The sequence below is a fragment of the Centroberyx affinis genome, unplaced genomic scaffold (genome assembly GCF_046629955.1).
Source record: "Centroberyx affinis isolate AG114_WGS23_722 - 3 ecotype Tasmania unplaced genomic scaffold, CSIRO-AGI_Caff_v1 ptg000503l_1, whole genome shotgun sequence".
Classification (NCBI taxonomy): Eukaryota; Metazoa; Chordata; class Actinopteri; order Beryciformes; family Berycidae; genus Centroberyx; species Centroberyx affinis.
This window is the reverse complement of record NW_027279155.1, coordinates 711,884-739,046: the sequence shown is the minus strand read 5'-3', so window position 1 is coordinate 739,046 and position 27,163 is coordinate 711,884. Positions and strand designations below refer to the sequence as shown.

General features: G+C 40.3%; 2 protein-coding genes across 3 annotated transcripts in view; both read left to right on the top strand.

Annotated features, from left to right (window-relative positions):
• Positions 1-1,983: 1,983 nt before the first annotated feature.
• slco2a1 (solute carrier organic anion transporter family, member 2A1) lies at positions 1,984-21,651 on the top strand. Its single transcript, XM_071517587.1, has 14 exons — positions 1,984-2,135; positions 7,176-7,313; positions 8,110-8,272; positions 8,831-9,043; positions 9,289-9,387; positions 9,720-9,859; positions 11,316-11,388; positions 11,691-11,855; positions 12,685-12,889; positions 13,637-13,784; positions 15,672-15,835; positions 20,167-20,231; positions 20,447-20,567; positions 20,703-21,651. Exons 1-14 carry the CDS (start codon positions 2,076-2,078, stop codon positions 20,821-20,823), a joined length of 1,875 nt encoding a protein of 624 aa, XP_071373688.1. The 5' UTR covers positions 1,984-2,075; the 3' UTR covers positions 20,824-21,651.
• A 746-nt stretch (positions 21,652-22,397) lies between these two features.
• rab6ba (RAB6B, member RAS oncogene family a) overlaps positions 22,398-27,163 on the top strand; it is a 56,834-nt gene continuing 52,068 nt past the window's right edge. For both annotated transcript variants that reach the window (XM_071517572.1, XM_071517571.1), the window contains exon 1: positions 22,398-22,585. In XM_071517572.1, coding sequence (XP_071373673.1) covers positions 22,516-22,585 — 70 coding nt within the window. In that variant the 5' untranslated portion in view covers positions 22,398-22,515. The remainder of the gene's footprint in view (positions 22,586-27,163) is intronic.

Genomic DNA, 27,163 nt, shown 5'->3' with positions numbered 1-27,163 from the left:
CTTCGTTTGATCTCTGTTACATATGAAAGTCACATATGAAAGGGCTGACTGTCAGACCTCTTTTAAAGCTGACAGTTGGCATTCACCATAATGACTCACCTGTGTCTGCCTCTGTAACTGTGATATTTCTTCAAAGTTTAAAGGAGGGGTATCCGAGGATGTGGCAATTCTTAGTATTTATGGTGATTTTGGTTCTTGGAGGTGTGAAGTAATCACAGTAAAAAAAAACATTTCCCCAGAGTCACCAACTATAAAACACGCCCCCTTGTACAAGCCAGTCAGATTTTGCTACAGTGTCTATGTAGACACTGGACTGTCTGAAATCAACCAATCAGCGCTAAGAGAAGCACGGGCCTTCCAGAATGGCCAGCCAATCAGAGCAGTAGCTCATTAGCAAAAGAAGCCCTCATGTAAAACGACCTATTTTCTTGTAGGTGGGAAACAAACACTGGGAAGTGAATAGCTAAAGCTATAACTAAAAGATTTTTACTGAAAAAAACTTAACAGATGTATTTATAGACACCAGGTAATTATATAAAATTGCTGAAAAAGCAAAAGATACCCTTCCTTTAAGTCCTGTGCTGTTGCCATTATTTTGTCTATGATAGTTCTGGCCATCAGTTCTGATTGGTTGAGTGACGTTTCAAAGCCGTTATGTAACACATATTGTCCTAACCAAAAATCAACTCTCATACTGATAGGCTAAGAGTAGCCTATCAGTATGAGAGGCTAAGCAGCCACTTTGTTTGACTGCTGTTCATGAACTTTATTGATTGGTCATTTCATTAAAAATCATAGGTTTTCTGAACGTTACTCCCATTTTTCTCATAATTCTGAAACAATATCTCACAATTCTGAGGTGATTGTATCATAATTCTGAGCAAAGATGTCATTAATTGGAAAAACCGGGCTGACTTCTCTTCTGAGGAAATATCTCAGAATTCTGTCAAAGTCGCCAGAATAACCAGAGAAGAATACTTTCGGCTGGGCTTTTAGCCTTCAAAATAAAAGTGCGAAAGTTTAGTGTAGAAATAGATTTAATTCAATTTATTTGTCTTTAATTGTCGCACCCAATGAGTGAATACACATGTATTATTAATTTAAGTAGCCAAATAAAAAATAATGAAACATATCAGTATTTAAAGGCTGCATACCTAGGCTACACTGTACAGAAGTCATACAGAATACTGACTATGGGCATTGCACCTTTCATTGTCGCTGAGAGAAACGGCTGTGTAATGTTGGCCTTCAGTGAAATGCCTCTACAAGCATAACATCATCTCCGCCCGGGTTTATCGAGATCATTATAATTAGGCTAATGAGATCTTTTCTCAGTATTGTAAGCTCTTTTCTCAGAATTATGACACAATTACCTCGGAATTATTAGATCTTTTCTATGAGAAAAGTGGCAAGAATCATAGTATAATAATTTAAAAAAAAAATGGGTCATGTATGCCACATAGGCTGCAGTGCTGAAGCCACTTTGGCTTCAGGAGAGAGGGGGAAACAAACATGAGCTGTTAAGTCCGGTGTCCAGTGGCTGTTGCTTCAATAAAAAGGCGGTAACACAGCATTGGATTAAAAAGGCGGAATTAAAATGTTAATTTAATCGTATTGTTTTTTATCAATAATAATTAGATTGTATTAAATGCTATTTCCCCAAGCAATAGCCTCTGATATGTAGCTATAATATAATAATATCCTCTAGACCTGCAGGCTCCTAACCAGAATCTGAATAACGTGGTTGCTAAGTGACACATAAGTTTCAGTCAGCGTATTAATACGTATGCGGTCACAGGTGTGCGTCTATGGAGTTATTTTACAACGGCTTCGAACGTGACTCAACCAATCAGGACGCAGCAGCGGAACTATCTGTTCTCTCTAATTCATACTTTCAAAACATTTACGCGTGGGGTTGTGGGCTGAGTCCAGTTACATCACTGACAGTCATAAAAACCCACTCCAGCTGAACGGAGGAGAAACAAGACATCACACTCTCTGACACAAACCTCGACAGGCAACATTCTTGCCACTGTGTGTTAGTGGGGTACTTGGACAGGACAGCGGCTAAACTAATGGAGATCTATTCCCCCAAAGAAATGAAGAAGCCAAGATCAATATTTTGCAACATAAAGGTAGGCATCAGCGTTGTTGTCACAGTTTCATCATGCAGTATGAGTGAAGAGTAGACGTTCAATCTGTAAAAATACTACACAGTAGGTAATGTCTTGTTTTGACCTGCAGCACTTTCTTCCTCCATTGTTTATATAACCACTTGAATTATTCCTTTTCATGAGGTTGCATAACTTTACAGAGATGATAATGAAAGTGATGAAGTAATAGTTGAATCATATCCCGAGAAGACAGTGTCAGCAGTGGCATCTGAGTTCACAGACCTGTCTTTCTCAGAAAGCCTTAGCGTACGTGCCTCGTAGAAGTGCTCCCAAGCTTCACCAGAGCAACAGGTAGCCTATCTGTCTAGCTGTAACATAAGTTTGTAGTTCAAGTCAGATCAGATTTAATTGTAGATTTGTAGTAGTTATCAGTGCACATAACTTGAGGTGGCTTGACATAACACAGAACATAAAAAACCTCCTGTTCCAATTTTCCTGAAGTATGCTGTTTTGACAAGTATGTTTATAATCAATATAAGTGATCAAGGTCAGTATTGTCTCTTTGTGTGCTTAAATGTCAGTATGGCTGTACTGTAATACCTTACCGTAAAATTCCATTCACAGCAGTGAATGCTATTGCAACAACTGTTCACACAGTGATTATTTTACTATGCAATGTTTCATGGTGTTTCTCAGACAAATATTGAAGCCAAATTAAACACTTAAATTTATAGTCTGTTTATGCAAGAAAAAAGAAAGGAAAATTTCCCTCTGTTTCAACTGTTAATTCACCTCATTTACACAGATAAAGTAGAGGAATGTGGGAAATTAGGACTTATTTGTTTTTCTGTCATTAAATAAATCCTTTGCAATCAGAAGTGCAATTTTGACATAACCTTTGTGCCAGCTAACTATATCCAATTCAAATATTGGTATACCATCTGCAATTGTGGGTCAAACGTTAAGAGTCACACTGAACACTGAATGTGAAGAACAAACATAACAGCGTTGAGGGCCAAAAGGAGCCACTGTTATTGCTTTAGTACTGTGGCAATCATGGGAATGATTGAAACAGGTTCTTGTTTCGGGGGCATGAGTAATAGTTTTTATGTTGCTATTTGCTGGTTGCTTTCAAAACTCAGCGAGAAAAGGCTTGTCCTTTCCACAGGGACTGTGCTGAGTGAATGAAATGAAAGAAACATAGAAGCTCTTCTTTCCTTGATTTTGATTTGGTGGGGCAGCTAAGCAGCCGTTTCAAGTAACCTCTAAGTCCAGAGGGGGGCCTAACAATGGTTATGTGAAATATTTTATTATCTATATTAAACCCTTGAGTGATGCTGAGTAGTGAGCATCACACTACTCAGACTCATTGACACTCAAAATGATCAAATCAAATCAAATCAAATCAAATCAGGTCGCCCATATCTATCTGGCTGTTGACCCCTTGCCCCTCTCTGGTTTGCAGCTCGCCCTTCTCTGCTGCTTGTATTTGAATATCAGACTCCAGAGCAAACATACACAGAGATAAGGCCTTAAATCTAAATTCACTTGGAGGCAAAGTGGTGTTTACCAGTTGTTTTTGTCAGCATTCTCACACAGACCGTCGTGGATCCATTTAGGGTCAGATTCAATGTGCAGATTGGGAATTATTGCATCTCTTGGATCTCCCACTCCCCATTTTAAGTCATCACTTCAAAGCCCTCTAATTATACGGTGTGTGTGTGAGTGTGTGTGTGTGTGTGTGTGTGTGTGTGTGTGTTTGGGGATGGGGGTAATCAGTACGAGTCATGGTTAAGACGTCATTGCCAAACCTGTTAATTTTCTTGAGTGTTGTTTACAGTGAACCTGCATTTCTTCATACTGGAGAGAACAAATTTGGATGTTGAAAGCGACTGAATTGCACATGATCACTTACAATGGAATGTTAAGATAACGCGAGAGCTACACCTCAGGAGCAGACTTGGCAACTGTTCATCAAATCAAATCAAGCTATTCTCACTTGAGTGAGTAGAGGAAGTGGCTGAAGGCCAAATCAGCAACATAATCTTCCACCTGGGACTTCATGTGTGCATTTTGGGAAATTTGTCCCACTGACTTGTGGGGTTTTACATCTCCCCTGTCAACAACTGCAGTGCTACAACTTTGGTTAGTCTTGGCCTACTGTCTAGAAATTGCAGCAAGGAAAATTGGCACAGTTGCTTTTTTCACATGAAACTAAATCACTCTGCAGTCCAAGTGCCAGCAGGTCAACAAAGGTTTCACTGGAAGCAATCATAACATCCATCTTTTCTCGACACTAGTACATGCTGTACAGTGCTTTGCTTTCTATTTACTCAGTTGCATCAGGACATTCTGTTTGTCTTTTCACAACTTTGAACTTATCTACTGTGGGCTACACCTTGACTACACCTGGGTTACACATACAAGGTGTCCAAGCCAGGTTTCTTACCTAGGCGCTCACCTTAGTTTCACAGCACACATGATGGTGTGTTAGTAAATGTTGTAAGACAGCGCTGTGCTGCATTCCTCTCTGATCTGCCCTCAGCGCCTGTTCACGTAATGTTTGTTTTCACCTCGCTTCAGTGCTCTTCATCAAAGCACCTGAGCGGATGGGTCATTTTTGCGAGCGTTTTAACCCAGAATTGCATGCAGGTTTAACTTAATTCACCGTGTGTCTCTGCTCTGCTGCTTTTCGTGGACTTGTATCACACAGAAATGAGAGAAAAGGGTCTTTGGCCACTGAGAGGTCATTTCTGAGACCTTTGATCACAGTGCTATTGTGTAGCAAAAATGTTTTATGTTTCTTTCACAATGGAAGGGAAGTGTTTCTGTGGCTATGACCGGCTTCTTTCAAGTATATTGGGGGATTTGCTACAGATCTTTTTCATTTTGTTACAGAAAAGTCAGGCGTTTTACTTTCGTGTAGCAAAAACAACTTCCTCGTGGAAATCCATGGCTGTCCAGCCCAGTGGCCCCAACACGTGTCCCTGAAATAAAAACATTTGAAATTTAAGTCAGACCTTCCCTCAATTCTTCTCTCGCAGCAGGGCCGAGGGCTGGGACAATAACGTCCAGACAGACTTAGGTGAGAGTGTTTAAGAGGGATGAGGATGTTCGAGATCCATGAAGAAACCCATTCAGTACAGAGTTTACTGTTTGAAATGCGACGGTTCAATGACAGACTTGCCTGCTTACAAGCATCAAATGTGTTTAATCATTTGTGTTAACAGTGTGGATAAACAACAAGGCCTGCATCTCACTTACTTTCCTGGGAAACATCTCCAGTTTATCAGCAGTACTGTACAGGTCTTGATGAAAGCTCTGGGTCTCAGAATCAGGTTGTTGCCAGAGAGATGATGCACTGCACTTTCCAACACCGGCTCTATTTCTGCTTTTACTGTTTCTCTTTTGCACAATTTCTCACACCAATATCCCATCCAACTTTCAACATTATATAACATTCCTGTATCAAGAATCTTTGACCTAGTGTATTTTGTTATTGATATTGATTGGGCACAAGAAGACGCTTCTTCCTCCATTTCTCAGTCTAAAGCTGAATTCTGTCACTCTGCTGGATTATGTGCTATTTTAAGTGATTAAATTGTCCTAATACTAAAGCCAGACTGCCAGAAAGCCCAGAGGGCAAGATATAAAGTAGTTATCTGCTGGCTCTAAAACATGATATTTGGATCAACCTTTTTCTTAGAATTGTAAAATAAGAAGATTTTACTGAACTGAAGGCTGAACAGAGTTTGGGTGGACTTAAGGCTGTGGTAGAAAAGAGATTACCATATGGACTGATAATTGTTTTAATCTAAATCACAAACAAAAGACCTTATATGCCTGCCTGAGCAAATAGGTCCCATCAAAAGCATTTTGATAATTGAAGCCCATTTGACACAAAATGAGGATGAAAAATTAACAACGCTGTAAAAAGGGTCTATTGTGTGTGCTAACAAACCATAAAGCCAAGCTTTAATGGGAGCATTAACTGTTCCAGAGTCGAAAGGAGAGTTTATTCTCCCTCAGCCTGTCTGGCAGCCGGTAAATAACAGAAGGCTTGGATTTAATACTTGTGTTTTCATAGCAAATTCACTCCAAATCTCAACATGTATCTTCAGCATGCTTCATGCATTCATGGCCTCTAGAGCATGCTGAATCCATTTGAAGGGTGTCATACAAGCGGCTGCGTCCGTCTGCCGACACACAGAGGCAAGTGCCTCTTCCCGATCACTGGGAATCTGTCCAATGAGTGACTTTGATCTTTGCATGGCTCTGGGTGTCAGAGAAAAGTCCCAGAGACAAAATTGCGTAGTAAAATGAAAACGCAAATCTCTTAAAGCCGAGTAATTGGGTAACACCGATTCCTTGACCTCAATATTGAATCATACATTTCCATATCTTTTGTAACAATTCTTTTCAGCTAGTCCAAAAAGCATAGATGAATGACTGATCTGTGGTAAGATATAACTTTCATCTGTAGATAATGGCTCTTTTGGAAAGTGGCCTCTCAGGGAGAATATGTTTGAGGCCCCCAGCCTGTTCTGTCGACATGTGAGTGAAGCCAAAATAGTGATGTTTTCTTTTCAAGGTGTCTCTTGTCTATGCAGTTGAAAACAGTTTGACAGACACACACAGATTGCATTTTAAAACCATAACCTATTGTACCATTGGATCCATCATTGTGACAGGTTTTTTAATTGTAGAACCATACACTTTCAACAGGTGTTTTTGATAGAAATGGGTGTTAAAAAAACAAAACCAAAAAAAAACATATCCAGTGTATGTCTTGGGTACCTTTTACTGTATGTTTTAGAGACTCTTTCAGAATAATTCTTGCTTTCCATGGCATCAACGTAACTTAAGTTAATCAACATCTGCACTGGTTTACATGCAGACAAGGCACTGCAATGAAGCAGGACATGGGAGAATGGCTTCCCACCCCCTCACAGATTTGACATTTCTGTAACACCCATTCTTATGTGTTTGTCAGCCAGTAGCCTACTTGTGCTCTTCTGTAGATTTCTCTGAGTCTCAACCCTCCTGTCCTGTCCCCCCTAGCTGTTTGTGCTGTGCCATGGCCTCCTGCAGCTCACTCAGCTGCTTTACAGCTCCTACTTCAAGAGCACCATCACCACCATCGAGCGACGCTTCGGCCTCAACAGCTACTCGTCGGGAACCATTTCCTCTCTCCATGAGGTACGAGCCAAATATAACATACCCGCGCCGTTCAAGCTCATGATAGATTTATTTCAAGGATACCGATGACAAAGAAGGAATTGCAGAACAAGCAACTTATCAGAATCACACTTCCTGACAATTCAACTGGGACATTTTGGAACAATTTTATTTCAGCCAGTGGGCGAAGGCAGCTAAAGAATAGTGAAAGAATTCATGTGCTTGTGGGGCGATAGTTGAATGTGCCTATTTGGAATTTAAATGTATCTCACTGATAACTGTCTCCCAGTATTTTCAGGTTTCATGTGTGCATGTCCATGGTTCACTAGTCATGAATGAGATCTCTTTGTTGACATATGCCACCCAGCTATTTTCAATTACTGTATTGCTCAGGGCCTCTCCTCTCCTGGGCTGTGGTTACACTTGGCATTTCAATACGCTTTTTTGAGATCTGCCTCTAAATGAGATTTTTCTGAGACAAGATTGCCCAAACTTGGCCTGGAAATGTCAGTTATGCCTCTCCTGTGGCTGTATTTATTTGAATCTCTGTCTGCATATTTTTTCCCCTCTGGACTGGATTGTGTCCAGACAACACCGTCTTCCGATCACAATGCGAGACCTGACCACTTCCATATCTGGTTTTGAAGATTCAGCAGCAATGTTGGCAAACTCTGAGACCTGTGACCAGATCTGCTACTTAACGCGTTCCATGAGCTGGCGATAAAAGTCGTATCGAAATGACAAGTGTAACTGAAGCCTTAGAGAGAATGTGCTGGTTCTGTGTCCTCTTTGAAACACAAGTCTCTCTGTTCCTTAGGTCGGCAACACTGTGCTGATAGTGTTTGTGAGCTACTTTGGAAGTCGGGTTCACCGCCCTCGACTCATTGGAATCGGCGGACTACTGATGTCCATCAGTGCCATGATCCTGACCTTACCTCACTTTTTATCCCAACCCTATGAATACGATTCAGTTCTACACGGTAAGACAAAGTTTCCACCTAGCCCTGCACTGCATGTAAGACCAAACTGCTACTCTGTGTTCACTGGCACTGCTGTGACAGCCAGTGTGACTCAGTCCAGAGCTAAGGACTCATGAATGTACAAATATGTCACTACAATTTATGACACTTTACATTAGGGGCACTGTGGTGTGCAACACTGGCTCACTCCACAGCAATAGCAGTCAATAGGAGTCGTCCCAGTGTCTGGAGGGACGCACAGGGGCTGCTGGAGTGTTTAGAAAGCTGCAGGGGCTCTCCAGCTGAACCCCTGCATAAATCAGATGGAAATTCCTAATCTCTATGCACTTGAAGAAAGATTAGAGTTATCTCCAGGGCATTTAATTTGTTTTAACATTCTCTCCCTCTTCCTTCCTTAATTTTGCCCTCAGACAAAGAAACCTAGCCTCATGCAGCGTGCCAGCGGAGGGTCAGAGAAACTTCAGGAAATTAAAGTAGACTGCCTATCTGCATTCACTGGCTTGTCATTAACTATCGCTGTCTTTGTTCTCTCTTTCCCTCTGCACCCCGTGGTTCCAGATCACCACGACATTTGCAACCTGCAGGTGAACTCGAGCAGCCTGGAGTCTTGCGGCCGCGACGAGACCAAGCGCCTGGCTGATACTAACAACCTGTGGCTGCTCATGGGCAGCGCTCAGCTGCTGTTTGGCGTGGGCTCAGTGCCCATCCAACCGTTTGGGATTTCCTACGTGGATGATTTCGCTGGGCCCGGCAACTCCCCTCTTTACATAGGTGAATGGCCTGCAGTTCAGTGGTTGATTAATTTGTTTAGATAAACAGATCACAATCCAGGACATAATCTCAGGGCCACGGTGCCATACTGGGTGATTCTGAATGTAGATAAGCCCGACGATATCCTAGTAAGATGTATAAGTGTTTGGCGAGGATATCATAGAACAGCTCACCAGCGCTTCATGACTGTAGCCGTGTAATAGCCGCGTAACCCCTGCCTCACAGCCACTCTCTGTCGTTCACAGCCATTCTCTTTGCCATATCTGTGTTTGGGCCTGCCTTTGGCTACCTGCTGGGCTCGGTCATGCTGAGGATCTACGTCGACGTGGACAGAAACGGCTTAGGTAATGACTTTAAAGTCTTTAAAGACTTCCTTGATTTGATGCATTTCAAAAGTCTAAACCAATGGAATATGAGTCAGGGAAAGAAAGGCAGTTTTATTTAATGGGAGGGGTGCAGAGGGCGGGATTTTTAAAAAATCGGATGGTTTTATTGGTTAGAGATGTATATTTACACCTACTAGTGCAGCATGAGGTTACCATGAAAGATACAGTAAGCAAAAGTAATGGGAGTTCATTTCACTTTAAAGATGTGCTAAAGGTGTTGATAGCCAGAATGGATGGTAGGGTGTTGTATGTGGTGCCTCAATATTCACTGTCTGTCTTGCGTCTTGCAGTAGCCAACAAAGAGCTGAGCCCCAGTGATCCCCGCTGGGTGGGGGCCTGGTGGATGGGCCTGCTCATCGCCTCTGCCAGCCTGGCTCTCACCTCCATCCCCTACTTCTTCTTCCCTCGCAGAATGCCTTATGAAGGCAATGTAAGTCACACTCACAAAGCTCTTCAAGTAGGACAGCTCCTTTTTTATGATTAAACATTCATTGAATATATATTGTATGGATTGTATGGATGGAACATACATTTAATGTCTGAGGAAAGTATAATTGTGGGCTTATATATCTCTCATATTTTACTGACATCTACTGGCTTTATGTCAGCATTGCATAGGTTTTTATTTTTCCTGCCTTGCTCGTTCATAATCTACCGGTACAAAATAAGTGTTCTCCACCTCAGGTATACATCATAATATTTCATAGTGACGCCAACCACTTTGTAGATTTCCAGAGCCACTGATTTGTTATTGCAATTCCTCCTTCTTGTTTGTATAAGACCTTTCAAACTCTCTGCAGAAACATTTAAACATGCAATAAGATAAAGTCAGTAACTAAATTTTTCACACCCTTCCTATTTAAACTGCCTGGGCATTTTGGCCCATCCAGCAGTGTCCCGGACATGACCTAGCAATATTATGTAAATAATAACAAAGTGAATCTCTCACCAATTTGATATGAATCACTATATGTAGTTGGTGATTCATGATCAGATAGTGATTACATCAAAGATATCTTTGAGCAGGTCAAGGATTCTATATGATTGCAATCATTTTTGATCTGATTTGATTTGAATGAAGACTAATGCAGAGCTAATGTGTTTTAGTGTCCTTACTTTGACTCTGGCTGGGACTTGTGAAATTCAACAAAAGGAAAATCACATGGGAATCAACTTTATGCTCATATGAAACAGAAATTTCTGACTAGTGGCACATTTTACTGTGACACATAATATACCTATGTTTTTTTTACCCAATTTGACCCACAGCTAGAAATATGAAAATCTTCCATTCTACCCAAGGATAGGGCCAATTAGTCTATAAGATAAAGCATCCAAATAGAACCACTGTGGAAGTGATGGTGTTTCAGTAAATGAAACAGATTGTGATAGATCGTACTGATAGAAATTTTGAATTAAGTGCAATGGTGGCACACAGCGACATTTGTGGTTGACATTGCAATGTTTGATTTGCTGTAAAACACAAATGCTCAGATATTTATCTCGCTAAGAACAAGTGTCAGTGTAAAAAAATTTTGAATAACTATTATGAGCAACCAAAGTCTACAGAAAACTGCAATCATGGCACTTGACAGTTTGAATGCATGAACACTTCCAAATGCAGCATAAACTACTGCCACTTCCCCTTGGAGACAATAAAGTTAATCTTATCTTATCTTACAGAGGGAGGGGGGTTGTTGTATCTGCAGAATGTGACATGAAGAGAAAAAGAGATGCAGAAGAAATAAACTCTAACAGAGAAATCAATATTCACAAGTTTGACTAATGAATCAGGTCTCCCCGGTCAAAACATGCCCGATACGACATTTGAATCAGATAATCGTTACATACATGCTCCTTACAAAACTTAATATGTTATTCCCTAGGTGATCGGGACTGAAACTGACATGAATGAAGACTTGAAGAAGCCAGATACCTCTTTACTTGATTTCCTGAAGAGTAAGTTCATTATATTCAGTCACACAATTTATATCCCTTCAGTTTTAATTTGATTTGACCATGTTTGGTTACACCCTCTTCAAATAAACCTGTATTCTAGTGGTGATTTGATGCCACAGTTTATTAATGTTTACATGTTTTGTAACAGAAAGTTAAAGAGGGAGTGTTTGCTCAAGTCATGTTCAGTATCAGTGAAATAATCAGACCTTTTTGTGTCGCTGTGTGTCTGTGTGTGTGTGTGTGTGTGTGTGTGTGTGTGTGTGTGTGTGTGATTGTGTGATTGTGTGATTGTGTCTGATCAGTGTTCCCCAGAATGTTTGTCCGTCTTCTGTTGAGCCCCCTCTTCTTGATGCTGGTCCTGGCTCAGTGCTGCTTCTCATCAGTGATGGCAGGTCTCGCTACCTTCCTCAATAAGTTTCTGGAGCGCCAGTATAGCGCTTCAGCTGCCTACAGCAGCCTGCTTATAGGTAGGTAGAAGCACAAATATAAGGATGGGGATCACAGTTGAATCACTCTGCAATCCATTTGCTGTTAAATATGGCAAGGGATAATGCACATCTTGGTATATTAAACCATTTTAATGGTCATTGTGAAACAGTCTGTTAAAATCATTTAATAGACACTCTGGAGGGTATTATCCCACTTAAACCATGGCCACTTGCCACAGAGTAAAATTTTAGGTTTGCTCTGTCATCTTCTATAAGAAGTAAACCTCCCGATCACTGTCCACACTGCATATTAAATAAATGTATTATCTGGCAACGTTTCGGTCAAGGCCCTTCATCAGCTGCAGGGCTTGGCAGACTACAGCAGTCTCAGTGTGCTAAACAGCTGGTGAGCTGACGTTAGTTAGCCAAATACTTTATCGGCATCCCCAAACTGAATAATTCCTGCAACTAGACACAAAATTGTTTTGCTATAGTAGCTTTATCTTCTTGCAAAGGATGTGTATGGATAGTTTTGGAAGGTTTGTTTTTGTTGTCACAGTTTGCATTGAACATACAATATAGTCTGGCAGTAGCACAGGATTATCAAGTTGCAGTCATTTTCTTTCTGAGAAAATCAATGGTATAAATGCCTAAATCATTCATTCCCGTGCCAGAGGTATCACAAGTACAGTCGACAAAAACAATTATCTTGTAAGAAAGAGATTTCCTTTTTGCCTCCTACAGTTCATGTCCACATCCACAAGCATAAAAACAGCACTTGAACAATGTGAGAAGCCCCTTTGCAGGCCTTAAGTAAACCATAATGCCGTCTCTACTTGGAGTTCACTAAGCCCTCCCTCGTTCCCAGGTGCTGTGAATCTGCCGTCAGTAGCGGTGGGGATGCTGCTCGGTGGGGTCATCATGAAGAGGAGAGGTCTCTCTCTGAAAGCCATCCCACGCTTCTCTGTGGCCATGCTGACCTGCTCTACCCTCCTCTGTATACCTCTCTTCTTCATGGGCTGTCCCACCCAGAAGGTGTCAGAGGTCAATCATTGGACAGGTGGACAGCATGGGTGAGTGAGAAGGGAGCAAGCCCTGCAGATTCATATTTTTATACAATGATGCTGTTTCTTAGATGAGTCGTTGCATCTCATTGGGTGATTGGTGTGAGTGTTGTGCTGCCTGAGACTGGAGATGGTTTTGTCCACTTTCCTCTGACAGTTTTGGATGTTGATCAGTAAGCTGTTCCAGAGATAATCAAGCTGAACTTTTTCTCACAGAACAACTTTGTTTTGGCTGAGAGGCCTGTAAGCTGCAACTGTCCAATTCTTAGTGATATCCATCATGACTTGATAACAAAAGATGCTAATAGATCATGCACACTTTGGAACTGTGATTATTTTCCTCTATAAACAATATAATGAGAATTCTACCACCAAATTGCTGGCATTAAAGTGAAGCTCATTATTGAGTATTGTTTCAGTTAGTAACCATCTTAAGACCTTTTATTTGCTTTCAATCTCCTTTATAAATGGAATTATCTGTATATGTCTGTATATAGGTTGAATTAAATTAAAAACGTATTAGAAAAGAAATTGTAATCTTAGCGATGTTGGCATAACATGAGACAAGAGTCTTTTGTTTGGCTCTGTGCCACCGGCAGACACACAGTACTCGGATGTTGTTACATCAAAAGCAAACAGATGCTAATGAAACACAGACTACAAACAATAGCTCTGAACTTCAGCCCCGGCTACTTCTTTTTGTTTGCTCTTGCGGCTTTGCTGTGATGTCTAAGACTCTCTCTGCTCCCCCCACAGGTCTCTAGCCATGTGTTACTCCAACTGCTCCTGTCCTGCCAGCGCCTTCAACCCAGTGTGCGGCTCGGATGACATTGAATACATTTCTCCCTGCCATGCTGGCTGCACCAACTTTACCAGAGACCCCAACAACACCTACAGGGTTCAGGTGTGTGTCCATTCTATCCATGAACATTTATATTTTAGGCTTTTAGCTGCCTTAGACTGCCTTAGTGACTTACAGTGTGTGCAACAGTAGAATAAGCTTAAATACCTAAATCAGCAACATTACAAGCAACCAATAGCGAGGTGTGTAAAGGTCAGAGTCTGTGCCCTGACAAAATGTGCAACAAAAGTGACCATAGAGCAGAATTCAAACGGTGTTTTGTTTTTTTTTAAACCTTTTTTTCCTGTTCTAAGCAGATATTAAATTGCCATTTTAGCTCAGTATCCCAATATTTATGTTTTTGACTATATGTCATATATCTGCCATATAAGCCTAAAATTATTACACATTTCTCATAGGTTGCATGTAAAAGCTACAGCAAAGCATGGCAGCATTGTTCTGAAGGCCCACACCTCTCTGTAGATCATCACCTACAGTATGTGCTGCATAATTCGGCTCATCAGCCAGTAGCTTCCAGTCTATGAGAGGTCAGAGCAGGCAGAGAAAGCACTGTGCTGCTAACACGACCCGGGCGGCTCACAGTCAGTGTCCAATTGATGCCTAATTATCCACAGAGCAATACAGGAGGTGTTTTAAGAGGGACAGAGCTAGGGTACTTTACATGTGTTCCAGCTTGTGAATAATCTACTAGTGGGTGGATTGTGGGACTGCCAATAGAGTATTAGTCAATTTGACTCAGCATATAAGCCCGCTGTGTAATACTGTAGCGCAGTCACAGACAGCGGTGGCTACAGCTAGCTTAATGGATTAATCCTCAGCAATCACAGACTAATTATTTTCCCTTGCTTGTAGACTCTGAGACACAGGGAAACTCTTAAAGGTTAGACCCGAGAGCCGAGTGACGTGCTGCTGGGGAGCGTGCTTGGGAAATGCCACAGGGCAGGTTGGCTAAACAAGCTGCACCATAGTACTCAGTCCTGAGCAGGTGGTTTGTTGTTCATACTCGTGTAATTGTTGACATTGACAGGCAGCTTGGGGAAATAGGTTTCTATAATGAAGGGGGCAAACAGGGCTCGGGTATCCATGCCACTCCTCAGCTTTGCATGAGAGCTTGGCATGCTGTCGTTCATTCCTGGCAATTGTGGCAAATGGATAAAGGGTTTTGAGTCACAGTGGCCCCTTGTAATCTCCTGTTCTATAGTGACTGTGTGCCTGGTTGATCTGGGTCTGAGCCCATATAGCCCCCATACTAACTCTGGGCCTGTATGCATACAGAATCTGAAAGGATAACTTTTTTTTTATGTGTGATGGTTCTTTGGCTAGAGAGTAGTCTGGTATACAGAAAAAGAGGGAATGGGGACAGAGTGACTTCCTAGATCTTGTGTGACCTCTGTGTTCATCAAGTAGGTTCAAATGATAGATGGGAGTTTATTTTTCCAACATTATCCAGTTCCTGTCTGTCCTCTCTGACGTTGGACCGAACCTGTTACTTAAACCTGTTGGCAGAATTATGACTCTGTCCCCAGTCTACAAATCACCAGCCTTAACCCAAAGGTTTTAGGATAACAACACAAAATCAAATGTTTTCAAGTGGCTTCAAACCATATGTGGTTCCCACTGTTCTCAGTTTTAACATGCAAATGTGTTTTAAACTTTTGTTAAATGTTATTACTCATTAATATTTTGGGTTAAGTGTCAAGTAAAACATATGTAGTAAAACATAAAAAAGTAAAATGTATATACTGTCCATTTTATTTCTTCAGATTATAGCAATGTATTTTACTTTGCTTCCTACTGTACATACAGTCATATACCATCTGTTGTTTCAAGTAAAATTGATGTAGTAAAACATAAAAAGGTAAAACACAAATATTACCCATTTTATAATTTTACAGATGATAGCATTGTATTTACTTTGCTTTCTTTCAGTCCTATACAGGCTGCAGGTGTATATCTGGCAGCCAGAGTCAGGCTCGCCCAGGTCCCTGTCCAAACAGCTGCCCTCATTTTCTGCTCCCTGTCATGTTCATCATCTCACTGGCAGGGCTGATTGCCAGTCTCTCCCACAACCCCATATATATGATGGTTCTCAGGTAAGAGATGACAAAATGACAGTGTATTATAGAATATGTCCAAATTAACTATGAATGATGGATGCTATGATTCTAGATTATTTTAACATCCGTGTTTGGTGTCCAACCCAAGCACTTGCCAAAGATTTTATGAGCGTTGTTGAATCTTTTAATATTGTTGAATCTGCACATATTAAGCGCCACTACCCTCTACCCAACATGCACCTCTCTCATGTTTTTAACTCATCTACTCCTAAGTAAGTTATCAGAGGCTTTTATGGCAGCTGTCTGGCCATTAACTGCTGCAGATGTGTAATCAAACACAGAGGAGCTGGTCTCATTTGCTCTGCCAGACTATTATTAACTGTGTTGTCCTTATAAGGTTAAGAAGTCAAACACAAAAGTACACAAAAAGCCCTTAAATGACAACACTAGGTCCAAGGAGAGCTAAGTGTAGATGGAAGGCAAATAGATTACGAGTGTTTTATGACTTTTTGGAAGACCTCATGAGAAAATATCAGAAAGCAGTTAAGATGTTCAGAGCAGCTTTTTTTTCAGTGATCTCATATTCAAGAACTGTAATAATTCAAGGGTGCTGTTCAATGCAACAGACGCTGTCATCAGCTCCTCCCCAGTGGTGCTGAAGTCACCCCAGAGAACTGTGAGGAGTTTCTAACATTGTTATTTTAACAAAAAAGTTGAGATCACTCCCCTTGACTGAGTCATATCTTTTAATAGGGAAATCTCTGTAGCTTTAACTATTTTGGACACATTTTCTCTCCTCTCTCACATGAAGTCCACTACTTACTCCCTTGATGTTGTTCCTAGAAAACCCCTGAAAGAGGTCTTTGACGTAGTTGGTCTGGGTAATTTTTCGATAATTTGTAGCTGTCTGCTAACTGGCACTTTCCCTTCTGTTTTTAAACATGCAGTGATTCAACCCCTCCTTTAAAAAAAGAGAAAACTAGCTTACGCGCTATATGCTTGCCAGCCCTGAGCATCTTGGCAAATGCAAATAAAACAATGAAACATAAAATCCAGCAAATAATACTTAGGATGTCGTTGTACATCTCATTTATTTAATTCAAGAGTCAATAAATCAATTTAAATGATCAAGGATTCAGTTTGGAAAAACAATGATCAAAGCCCCATGTTTTTGTCAAATATAGTTTGCAAGTTAGGAATGATTTTGATCTTGGTATATTCAAGCAACGCAATGAAATAAATTCCATTCCTGCCTGTGATCAAAAAGTGTTTTCAAGCTGCAGCGTAATACTATAAATGCAGATCTGAGAGTATCTTCTAAACTATTCATTGGAAGTATACAAACCAATATATCTTTTTTTTTTCTTTTCAACTTATATTTTAGTAATACAAAGACAGATTAATCTTCCCTTTGAAAACCAATGAAAAATAAAGTCAAGCGTTGGAGTTGATTAAAAAATGTACTACCCCAAAACAAATGTCCTGCAGCTGACACATTACTTTGTCTACAATTAGGTACATGTACATTGGCATACATGGTCATACATCTACAGCACTAGTGATGTGAGGCGGGGCAGGAATTCACCTCAGTTGACCGTCAGCCTGACAGAGAGACAATGCACTCCGGATAGATCGCTTAACACAACACAATACTCAGCAGTGGCAACTTTGAAAGGAAAAAATCCCGACTACATTTTGGCCAGTTGAAATGTTCTGACTGAACTTGCATCAGATCTGCTGCCAGAGACTTCCAGCAGCGCTGCTGAGGATCTTAGCTGCCCACCCTTTCATGATAGATTCTCTCATTCTGGCTATTACTTTAACTGGTGCTGGAATACATCTTTTCTAGTTGAATTTCTAGGAACACAAGACAAACCAGCATCTGTATATATTTATACAGTGAAAACAAGTTAGATTTTCTTGACAACATACCCCACAGGCAGTCGAGTGTATTTGTTGTTTGTTTCTTTTAAATCACCTCAGAAAAAAAAATCTGGTTACTACCACAGGCATTTCAGATATGTGCAGTTCAACAAAAACCCCTGAAAATCTTAGTCTCTTCTAAAACCAAGCCTAGATCCATTACATCCCAGCGACTACAGGCCTTTCTCCAAGCTTCTTTTTCTATCTAAGGTTTTAGAGAAAGTTGTTTCAACTCAATATCTTTTAAGATAAGATAAGATAAGATAAGATAGCACTTTATTGATCCCCTTGGGGGAATTCAGATCACATATGAGTCATACTAAAATTTTCAAGCAATTCCAATGCATAGAGAGAGACTCCCCTCATTAAAGTAACCAATGACCTGGTTTTAGCAGCAGATTTGGGTGAAAGTTCGATTTTAATCCTTTTAGATCTTAGTGCAGCCTTCAACACTGCAGACCACGCATTTTAGTTGACTGCCTCAAATTCTGGGTAGGCATCAAGGACACGGCCCCCTGTAGCACCCAATAATGTAATAATTTCCTGAAAATGTAATAACGCCTGAAAATGTAATAAAATTTGCACTTAACTTGATCGAAAATGTAATAAAACCCAATAATGTAATAACTTGACCAATAATGTAATAAAATGTCCTGACTGATATTGTAGTCACATTTTTACCGATAATGTAATACCTTTCAGGTGGGTCTTTTTTTTTTCAAAACTGATGATGTTCATTTTCAGTCCAGAGTTCTACATTTTGTGTTTTAAGAATTTAAGAATGTTATATACATTGGATTTCAAATGAAAGAATGACTATTAGGTTAAAGTGCAGACTTTGAGCACCATACAGCCATATGCACATGGGCAGAATCTCAGGGACATGCAGCTACATCCTGGTCTTATTGAGTGGGTGATGGACTTCCTCCTTGGGAGACCATTCCAGGTCAGACAAGCTTCTGAGCAGCACTGGGGACCCCAGGTGACTGTTCCCTAAAGCTTCCTCTTCACTCTCTATACCACAGATTTCCAACAAAACACTGCCTCATGAAAACAACCACAATCCAACAAAACAACTTTCAGTAACACTTAATTTGAAGGAGGTATACATAAGCATTCAAAACACCTACATATGCACTACATGACACCTGTCATAAACAGACATAACCAGTCATAAATGTTTGTTCCACCTAGTCATAAAGGGTTATTATGTTACTTTCAATGTCAAATTGACATCATCCTCTATGTCAAGTGACATAGTGGTCAGCTGACATATACTGTCATACTGATATGTTATGACACTTTCTGCTTCAAAATGACATAGTATTTTATGACGATTGAGATTGTCCTTCTGCGTGTTCCTCATTAAGTCAAAATAATATAACGAACAGCCAATCATTTTGGCCACTAGGTGGAGCTCTAGTGGAGCTAAACTGAAAATACCTCCAGCACTAGCTACACAAACATGAAATATAAAAATAAACATAAAAATGCTATTACAATATCATTATTACATTATTGGTCAAGTTATTACATTATTGGGTTTTATTATATTGAAAGGTATTACATTATCAGTAAAATGTTATTACAATATCAGTCAGGATATTTTATTACATTATTGGTCAAGTTATTACATTATTGGGTTTTATTACATTTTCGATCAAGTTAAGTGCAAATTTTATTACATTTTCAGGCGTTATTACATTTTCAGGAAATTATTACATTATTGGGTGCTACAGGCCCTTACTTGGATCAACTCGTACTTCTCACATGGAACCTTCTTTGTCACTATAGGAAACTCCTCTTCTTCTTAAACACTCATTACCTGTGGGGTTCCTCAGGGTTCGGTTTTTGGCCCCAGTGGAAAACTGCTTTCCATTCACAGGCACTGATTTGGCCATATAATTCGTAAACACAATATTTCCTTCCATTGCTGACGATCCACAGACTTGTCTAGCTCTCAAACTCAGTGACTCAAATGGTTGAGCCACTCTCAAGGAACGCATTTTGTCAAAAATAACTAGGTGTCACCAAATTTTCACAAATCAGAAGTAGTTTTTTGGCCCCCCTAGTAGTAGTAGTAGTAGTAGTAGTAGTAGTAGTAGTAGTAGTAGTAGTAGTAGTAGTAGTAGTAGTAGTAGTAGTAGTAGTAGTAGTAGTAGTAGTAGTAGTTTGAGCATTCTGCTAGTGGCTGACGTGGGTCCAATGTAAATCATTGTCTGCTGTGAGAGGAGCTAATACCATTGTAATATTTTTATTATTGAGATATTTGGCAGCCATTTTGTGCTGATTCATCACTGACAAAGTCCTCCAGTATCTGAAAATGTCTCTTTTGTCTGAAGTAGCAATTGCTATCAAGATTGACACAGTACAACATAGAATGACACTGACAAAAAATGCAAGTATTGTGTTAAGCTTCTGTTTTTTTCCCCTCTTATTTTCAGAACTGTTCCCTATGAAGAGAAGTCGTTCGCTATAGGAGTGCAATTTCTACTCATGAGAGTGCTTGGTAAGACAAAACACAAATATGTTGTTGTATTTGAAAACCTAAAGTGTTTTTAAATTGCGTCTTTGTATGTCATTCAAGTAATTTCATCCATTTTTACGTGGATTCCTTTGAAGCAAAAGTTCGAGTGCCCTCTAGTGATTCTAACTGAACCATACTGGGATTAAACTGGCTGAGACTTTATCGTTAAAACTCTCTCTCTCTCTCTCTTTGGCCAGCCTGGCTTCCAGCCCCTGCTCTCTTTGGGATGGCCATTGATACATCATGTATCTGGTGGAAACATGTGTGCGGAAAGAAGTTAAGCTGCGGTTACTATGACAACAACGTCTTGAGGAACCGGTTAGAAAACTTACATTAAGTACTATTGACACATATCACACACATATCAAACATGCTGACACGCAGTTTATCAGTGTCAATGCCAACGCTGATTGATCAAATATTGACGATTCTGATGTTGTCTGACTCCTGCAGGTACTTGGGCTTACAGGTAGGCTTTAAAGTCATGGGGATTGTCCTGCTGATGATGCTGGGGTGGAAGGTGCAGCGGACCAAGGAGTACAGTCTGGAGAAGAGGCCTGACGGACTGCTGTGACCCCCCACCCCACGCCACCCCACCCCCACTACTGACCACAATCTCTAAAGACATCCTGTTGATCTGAGCTCCTCTGTTTCTCAATGCCGAGTGCCAGTCCATGTCTTTGAAGAACCAAAGCTGTCTCGGTGGGAAAAGCCACGGTCAAGACTTGCCTACTCTGACCTCAATTTACGTAGGCCTGCTTCTCCACCTGGAGCTTCACTGGTTGGAGTTGGGAGTTTTTCCATATAAGAATTTCAGATGTTTTCAGATGCATTTCATAGCATGCCCTGAAGGTTATGATGGCAGTTTCTTACAACATAACCCACTCTTTACAAGTCAGGACAGGACTGGAGTCGGCTAAAACACCATTTTTGCGTGGTACCTCACAACATTTTGCATGCATCTAATCTGGTTGAAAGAGTGGAAAGAGTCTGACTGATGATCATACAAAGGATAAATGTCTTTGGTTATTCATTACTTGTTCCTAAGGCAAGAATCTATCCATTGAGGTTTCTAGTTGCAATGGGAACATAGCTAACTTAGCTTAATATTTAAGTTTATTTTTTTAGATGTTTGTCTCATACACAGAGGCGTAGGTGACAATTTTAATACCTGTTTGATATTTTACACCGTGTTAATCACATATTATATGACACTTGATTTTATCGCTATGCAACAGATTTTCAGATCTATCAAACACACTGTTTCTCATAAATGAAATGAGCTGCACACAATATGCTCCTGTACTGTCACGGTGCTCATTTCTAATGTGTAGCCTATCATCCAATTATCTGGTTGCTATTACTGTGCAGTGAATGAATGTGTAAGCATTACTGACCAATAAAAGTGATAAATAATTGAGTCACTAAACTCAGTCTTTTATCTAATTTCTGTGTCTCTACCTATCTGTTTCCATACAGAAAATAATACATTTCTCATATACTTCAAAATATGTTTAGAGATGTGTTTCAAAATATACAAAAAATGGACAACAACGTATTTGTACATGTAGATGGCAATTATTTGAGATATATTTTGAGTGACCAAAATGTATTGTGGCCATACTTGCAGAATAGGATACTTTATGTTGTCAACAGCACATAGGAAGAACATGAGGGTCCAAAATATGTATTGAATGATAGGGGCTCATAGGTGCATATTTAATACTTTAGCCAATATTTGAATAGTTTGAAACATATATAAACATGTTCTTTAGTATATATCAAATGTTTGTTGTTGTTTTGTTCGTTTTTATTGCAGTCTGGGTCTCTCTCCTCAACCTCTACGTTTGTTAGCCAGATAAATCTGTATCCAGGTCTTTACATTCTGTCTGCCACCAAGTGTGGGATGAGAAATGCGCCCAGACAACTGGATAAAAGGGCTGGAACAAGGCTGGAAAGGTAGCAAGTAGCCTACATTTCTCCCTCTTCTTCTTCGCCTCCTCTCATCCCGGCTTCGTATGACGTCATATCATAGAACGATTTGACAGTTTTTCAGAGAACGAGGAGAGGCCGCGCATGCGCAGCAGCCCCTCGGAAAAAAAAGCAAGCCTCACGGTGCAGCAGTATTCCCATCACGGAGAGCGGGGCTGAACGGGAAGAAACACCGTCGCCTTTTACATCCAGCATCTTCATCATCCGGAGCCGAAGTAGTGGGAACAAAACAACTACATCAAGACTGCCACCAGATACCCAGAAACCCCCCAACATGTCTGTGGGTAGTGACTTTGGGAACCCTTTAAGAAAATTCAAACTCGTCTTTCTGGGGGAGCAAAGTGGTAAGTCATGCTGAATCCTCCAGAGAAGTTCCTGTGTGGTGATGTGAACCCATTGCACCTGCTGCGTGGCGCGTGAAGCCAATCAGCAAGTTAAGCTTGTTAAAGAAACGGACACATTGGTGCCTTTTGCTTATTTGGCTCATTTGAGTTGTCTTTGAAAAGGGAAAAAAAAAATAATATCTCAAGTATTGTAAGAGAAAAGAAGTTTAAAATGTGTGTGCGTGTGTGTGTGTGTCGGGGCGGGTAGTGGGTGTGGGTGTGGGTGGGGGCATTATTTTAATCAAATTATCAGGCTGTAAGGCTTCGCACAATGGGCTGTGTCGTGAGCATCGCAGGCTACAGTTTTAAGTTTTACAGTGAAAATGCTATATTGCACTTATATCCACCTTGCGATACGTCTAAACCGGTTATTGATAGTTTTAAACAAACCTGCGCTTATTTCGCTTGTGAGCCACATAGTTATTAGCATTTATGCGCATTACAGTAGCAAATAAATACAATTCTCGGCATTCAAAATGCATATTCTGATTTGTAATACACCTGGGTCTGGAGTGTGTGCTGCTTCAGCTCTGATGGCATCGTAAATAATGGTGTGGAAGACACAAGTTGGTAAATATTCCTGTGTGTGTTGAGACACACCCAGGTTGTCAGTGGCGATGAGATAACTTGTGTGGCTGCAGTCTCTGCCGGTATTGTTTCATTCTGCCTGCTGAGGCTGACCAACTTATTTGTTTTTTGTTTTTTTTGCACGCTGACTTGCTCCATGAAATAATGTTTAAGCAGCCTTTATATCCTACCTTGCTAAAATCCAAACATGACGCAAAATGAACGTCAACGTGACATCCCGAACAAACTCATCTATGATTCATCTGTGATTTATCTCTGCCTCCATCCCAGGCTGTACTCGCCCACACCCACAGACAGTCACAAGCTTCGCCTTTTTCTTTGGCTTGAATGAGGCACCAAAATTGTTTTCGACAAGATTACACCGAGCTGAGCGCTGCTGGCTGAGACATGCTTTGAATTTTTAGCTTTACTGGTCTTTTCTTCAACACTGATGAACACGGCAGGTCTATTTATGGGCTTACTGAAGACCAGCAGCATTAAGTGTGTCTGGGGCAGCTGAATGAAACCTTCATCATTAGTCATGGCCTGAGTAGTTCCTATTCATCATGTTCAGTATCGGGGATAATGTGTTACAAAGCATAACGTCCCATTCATGACAATGTGCCATTTTAATTAATGATGTACCTAATTTGCAGAATGATTGTAAGTTTGATAACATACAGTAGTACAGTAGTAATATTGTAGCTGCCACTCCCAGGTTCAAAATGTATTTTCATTAAGATAGGCATCAGTGATTATTGGAATTACTAATACATATGGAATTACTTAGCTATTACCTATATAACCTAACATCCACAGTACTATATATCAAATGAGGGATTATTAGTGAAATGTTAGAAACTGAAAACACCTAAACTGCCTTAACTGAACATAAGGTGATCCTGGTGGTGCTTGCTGACCATATATACTGTACGTATATATATAATGTATTTGAGACAGATAGTGATGATGCATTGAGATATTCAACATAAATTGTTCTGAAATGTGATGTGGTGCTTCAGATTGGTCTTTTCATATGTATAACACTTAAAAAAAAAATTCCTGCTATCTTTTGTACACATCATGTTGTGTTAGTGTCTCCATCTCTAAACATAATACATGTAGGAACACCTGCAGGCAGAGCACAGGCCTGCTGGATGGCTTTACTCTGGGGCAATTTTATGATATTAAGTGCCAAGCAACGAGCCAAATGGGATTTGGACTCACAAACATAATATCAGGGTGTGTGTACTCTAATCACCAGACAATTGAGCTGGTTGAGTGTTTGACATTATAAATATAGGTCAAATTGGGTAAATGGCGACATCAGCTGTTGCCTGTTAGTATAAATTTATGAAAGGCAAAAGGTAAAAAGGCTTTATAGGTTTTTCAGAATTGAATGGCATTGAAAGCTCCAGCAGAGGTGAATGAATTGATCATATCCTTTTTGTGTGTGTGTGTGTGTGTGTGTGTGTGTGTGTGTGTGTGTGTGTGTGTGTGTGCCATATCAAGTGAAATGTCTGTCTCATGCAAGCCTCATTGATTCGTATACTTCAAATTTCAACATAACACTTCTCTCTTGTGTGAGATCCAGACTGAGCAACTGGTGGTCTGGTCATATAAATGATAATGCTTCAGGTCTTGACACAGCAGCTCGAGCTACACCTGCCAGGTTGCTGGAAGGAGATGAAAGAACAGGATCATCTGTGCTTTTACTGTGTTTTCTTGCAGATCCACATGAGCAAGACAGTAGAGTTTTTAGGGGGGGGTTATGTTTTTTTTAGGTTTACTTGCATTCAGCTTCAGCTCACACCTTCTTTCCTTGTCTCACCATTATTCTTGAGTTGTGTGATTGCGTGCATTGGGAGATTGAATTGTTTCAGCACTGTAGGAAATGTGAGAACTGCTTGGTCTTTGATATCTGGGAGAATTACTGACACTTGTATGTCATACAAGGAGAGAAATTGATTGCAACTGACAGCAGGCCTGAATTATTGATGAGGAAAATTTCTTATCAAATGAACAATGTGGGCCACCGGGTTATTGAATTACATTGATGGAAGAACAGCCTTTTATCTCTGTTAGCAGTTGGAACCTGTTTGTCGTTAACATCTGTGAGGTGTTTCCTTTAAAAGGTCCCTATGTAGGATTTTCACTGGCAAATACATTTTGATAATGATCATCGGCACTACCTCTTATAGCCACTGTGAGCTGCAGGGTATTTCACTATTTACCCTCCATGCTGCTTTTGATGTGTAACTTCTAAGTCTACCAGAAAGATTTCCTTGGATTTCTGGGGAATTCTGGGGAAACTCCTAAATCGGGGGGAAAAAAATGAAATCATAAAACAGATCATTTGGGTTTCTGCAGTTTGTAATGATCAGAGTTGAGGGGTATTTTTTAAAACTATGCATGTACAGTATGATGCTATCTATCTATCTATCTATCTATCTATCTATCTACAGTATCTATCTGTCTGTCTGTCTGTCTGTCTGTCTGTCCATCTGTCTATCCTAACATTACAATGGGTCATCACTGCCAATTTCACAGAAATCTATCTTTGCCTAAATATATATACTATACTATAGAATCACCCAGTATCTTGCTGTCTTGCTCCGGTCAGACAGGATCACAAAATTAACATTTCCCATAATTCCTGCTGCACGGTAATTGCTGTAAAGTGTTATCAGACAGATAAACATTTGGCAGACCTGGGTGGTCCGAGTGATCCTGGAGGTTTGTAGGGCTTTGCTCTGGTTGGACTCCATCTGCAGTGTCTTGGGCGCTGCTCAGGTGAAATTGTCTGGGTCGTTGAACTATTGAGCCACTAAAGACCCTGAGGTGAAATGAAGTCTGTGGGAGAGGGGTCCCGGCCAGTGTAGGGGAGCTAAGTGTACAGCAGAGAGCCCGGGCCTGTTATCACGCTGAGCACAGCCCAATGCGAGGAGACTTTATTTTTCAGACAGTGGCAGCTCCAGCCTCGTGTTTGATTGGGTCCTCGCCGATGAAACTGTGTCTCTCTGACATGTCGGCTATAATTGCAGCTGGTGCCCAGGCAGGCGTGAATCCCGTCAGGTCTGCCACTATCATTTATTAATGTACATGGCTGGACTGAAGTGTATCAGGAACAGGGGCATGAGTTAGGAGGCTGCTGAAAAAAGGCTACATGCTTTGCTCTGTGAAAGGTTCATATTTTAAGAGTAAAGGCCCATTGGTAATGGTAGGAATGCTGGGGAAACTGCAGGGACTTAGTTGGTCATTTTCAGGGGCCTATAAACTGCTTTTTGTTAATGAATTCAATATATTCAATATTTGTTAATTAATTCAATATTGTTATGTTACAATTTTCAGATTTTTTTTTCAAGATTTAACTTTTTATATGTTTTTATGCATGTTTTGCCCTCAAAAATGTCTGCTGTAGTATAACTTCTTGTCTAAATATAACTATACTAACAATAGGAATTCACCATGTTAATCTTTGAATACAAACTTTTGGTAAATAGCTTGTCTGATCAAGTTGTGCAGCATTAAGATTGATAGCTGTTTCATTCTTTTGTCCATTGTTTATTTAGTTTGCCACAGCATGTGGTAACACTTCAGTACATGGTGTATATTTAGTAGACAGTACAATCTGGCTTTGCTGTATGCCAAAAGTATTGTAGCACACTAAATACTGATAACCCAGAGGTGAAACTTCTACGTAAGTCTTCTTGTTGCACAACAATAAGAGCTTTTTGCCAAAACGTCAGTGTATTCCTTTGAAGTGTTTATTTTTTTGTGAACTTGCTCTATAATCATATCATCTTGGCAATCAAATCATTTAAAATCATATCATCTTGGAAGTTAACACTGTATCACTTATAAGCCAGACTCCATGCTTCCATTTTGGTTTTGTTTTCTGCAAAATGTAAGGTCATACATTTGCTGGCACTTAGGTTAATAGCTTGTCTTGAGCATAAGATGTTTAACTGG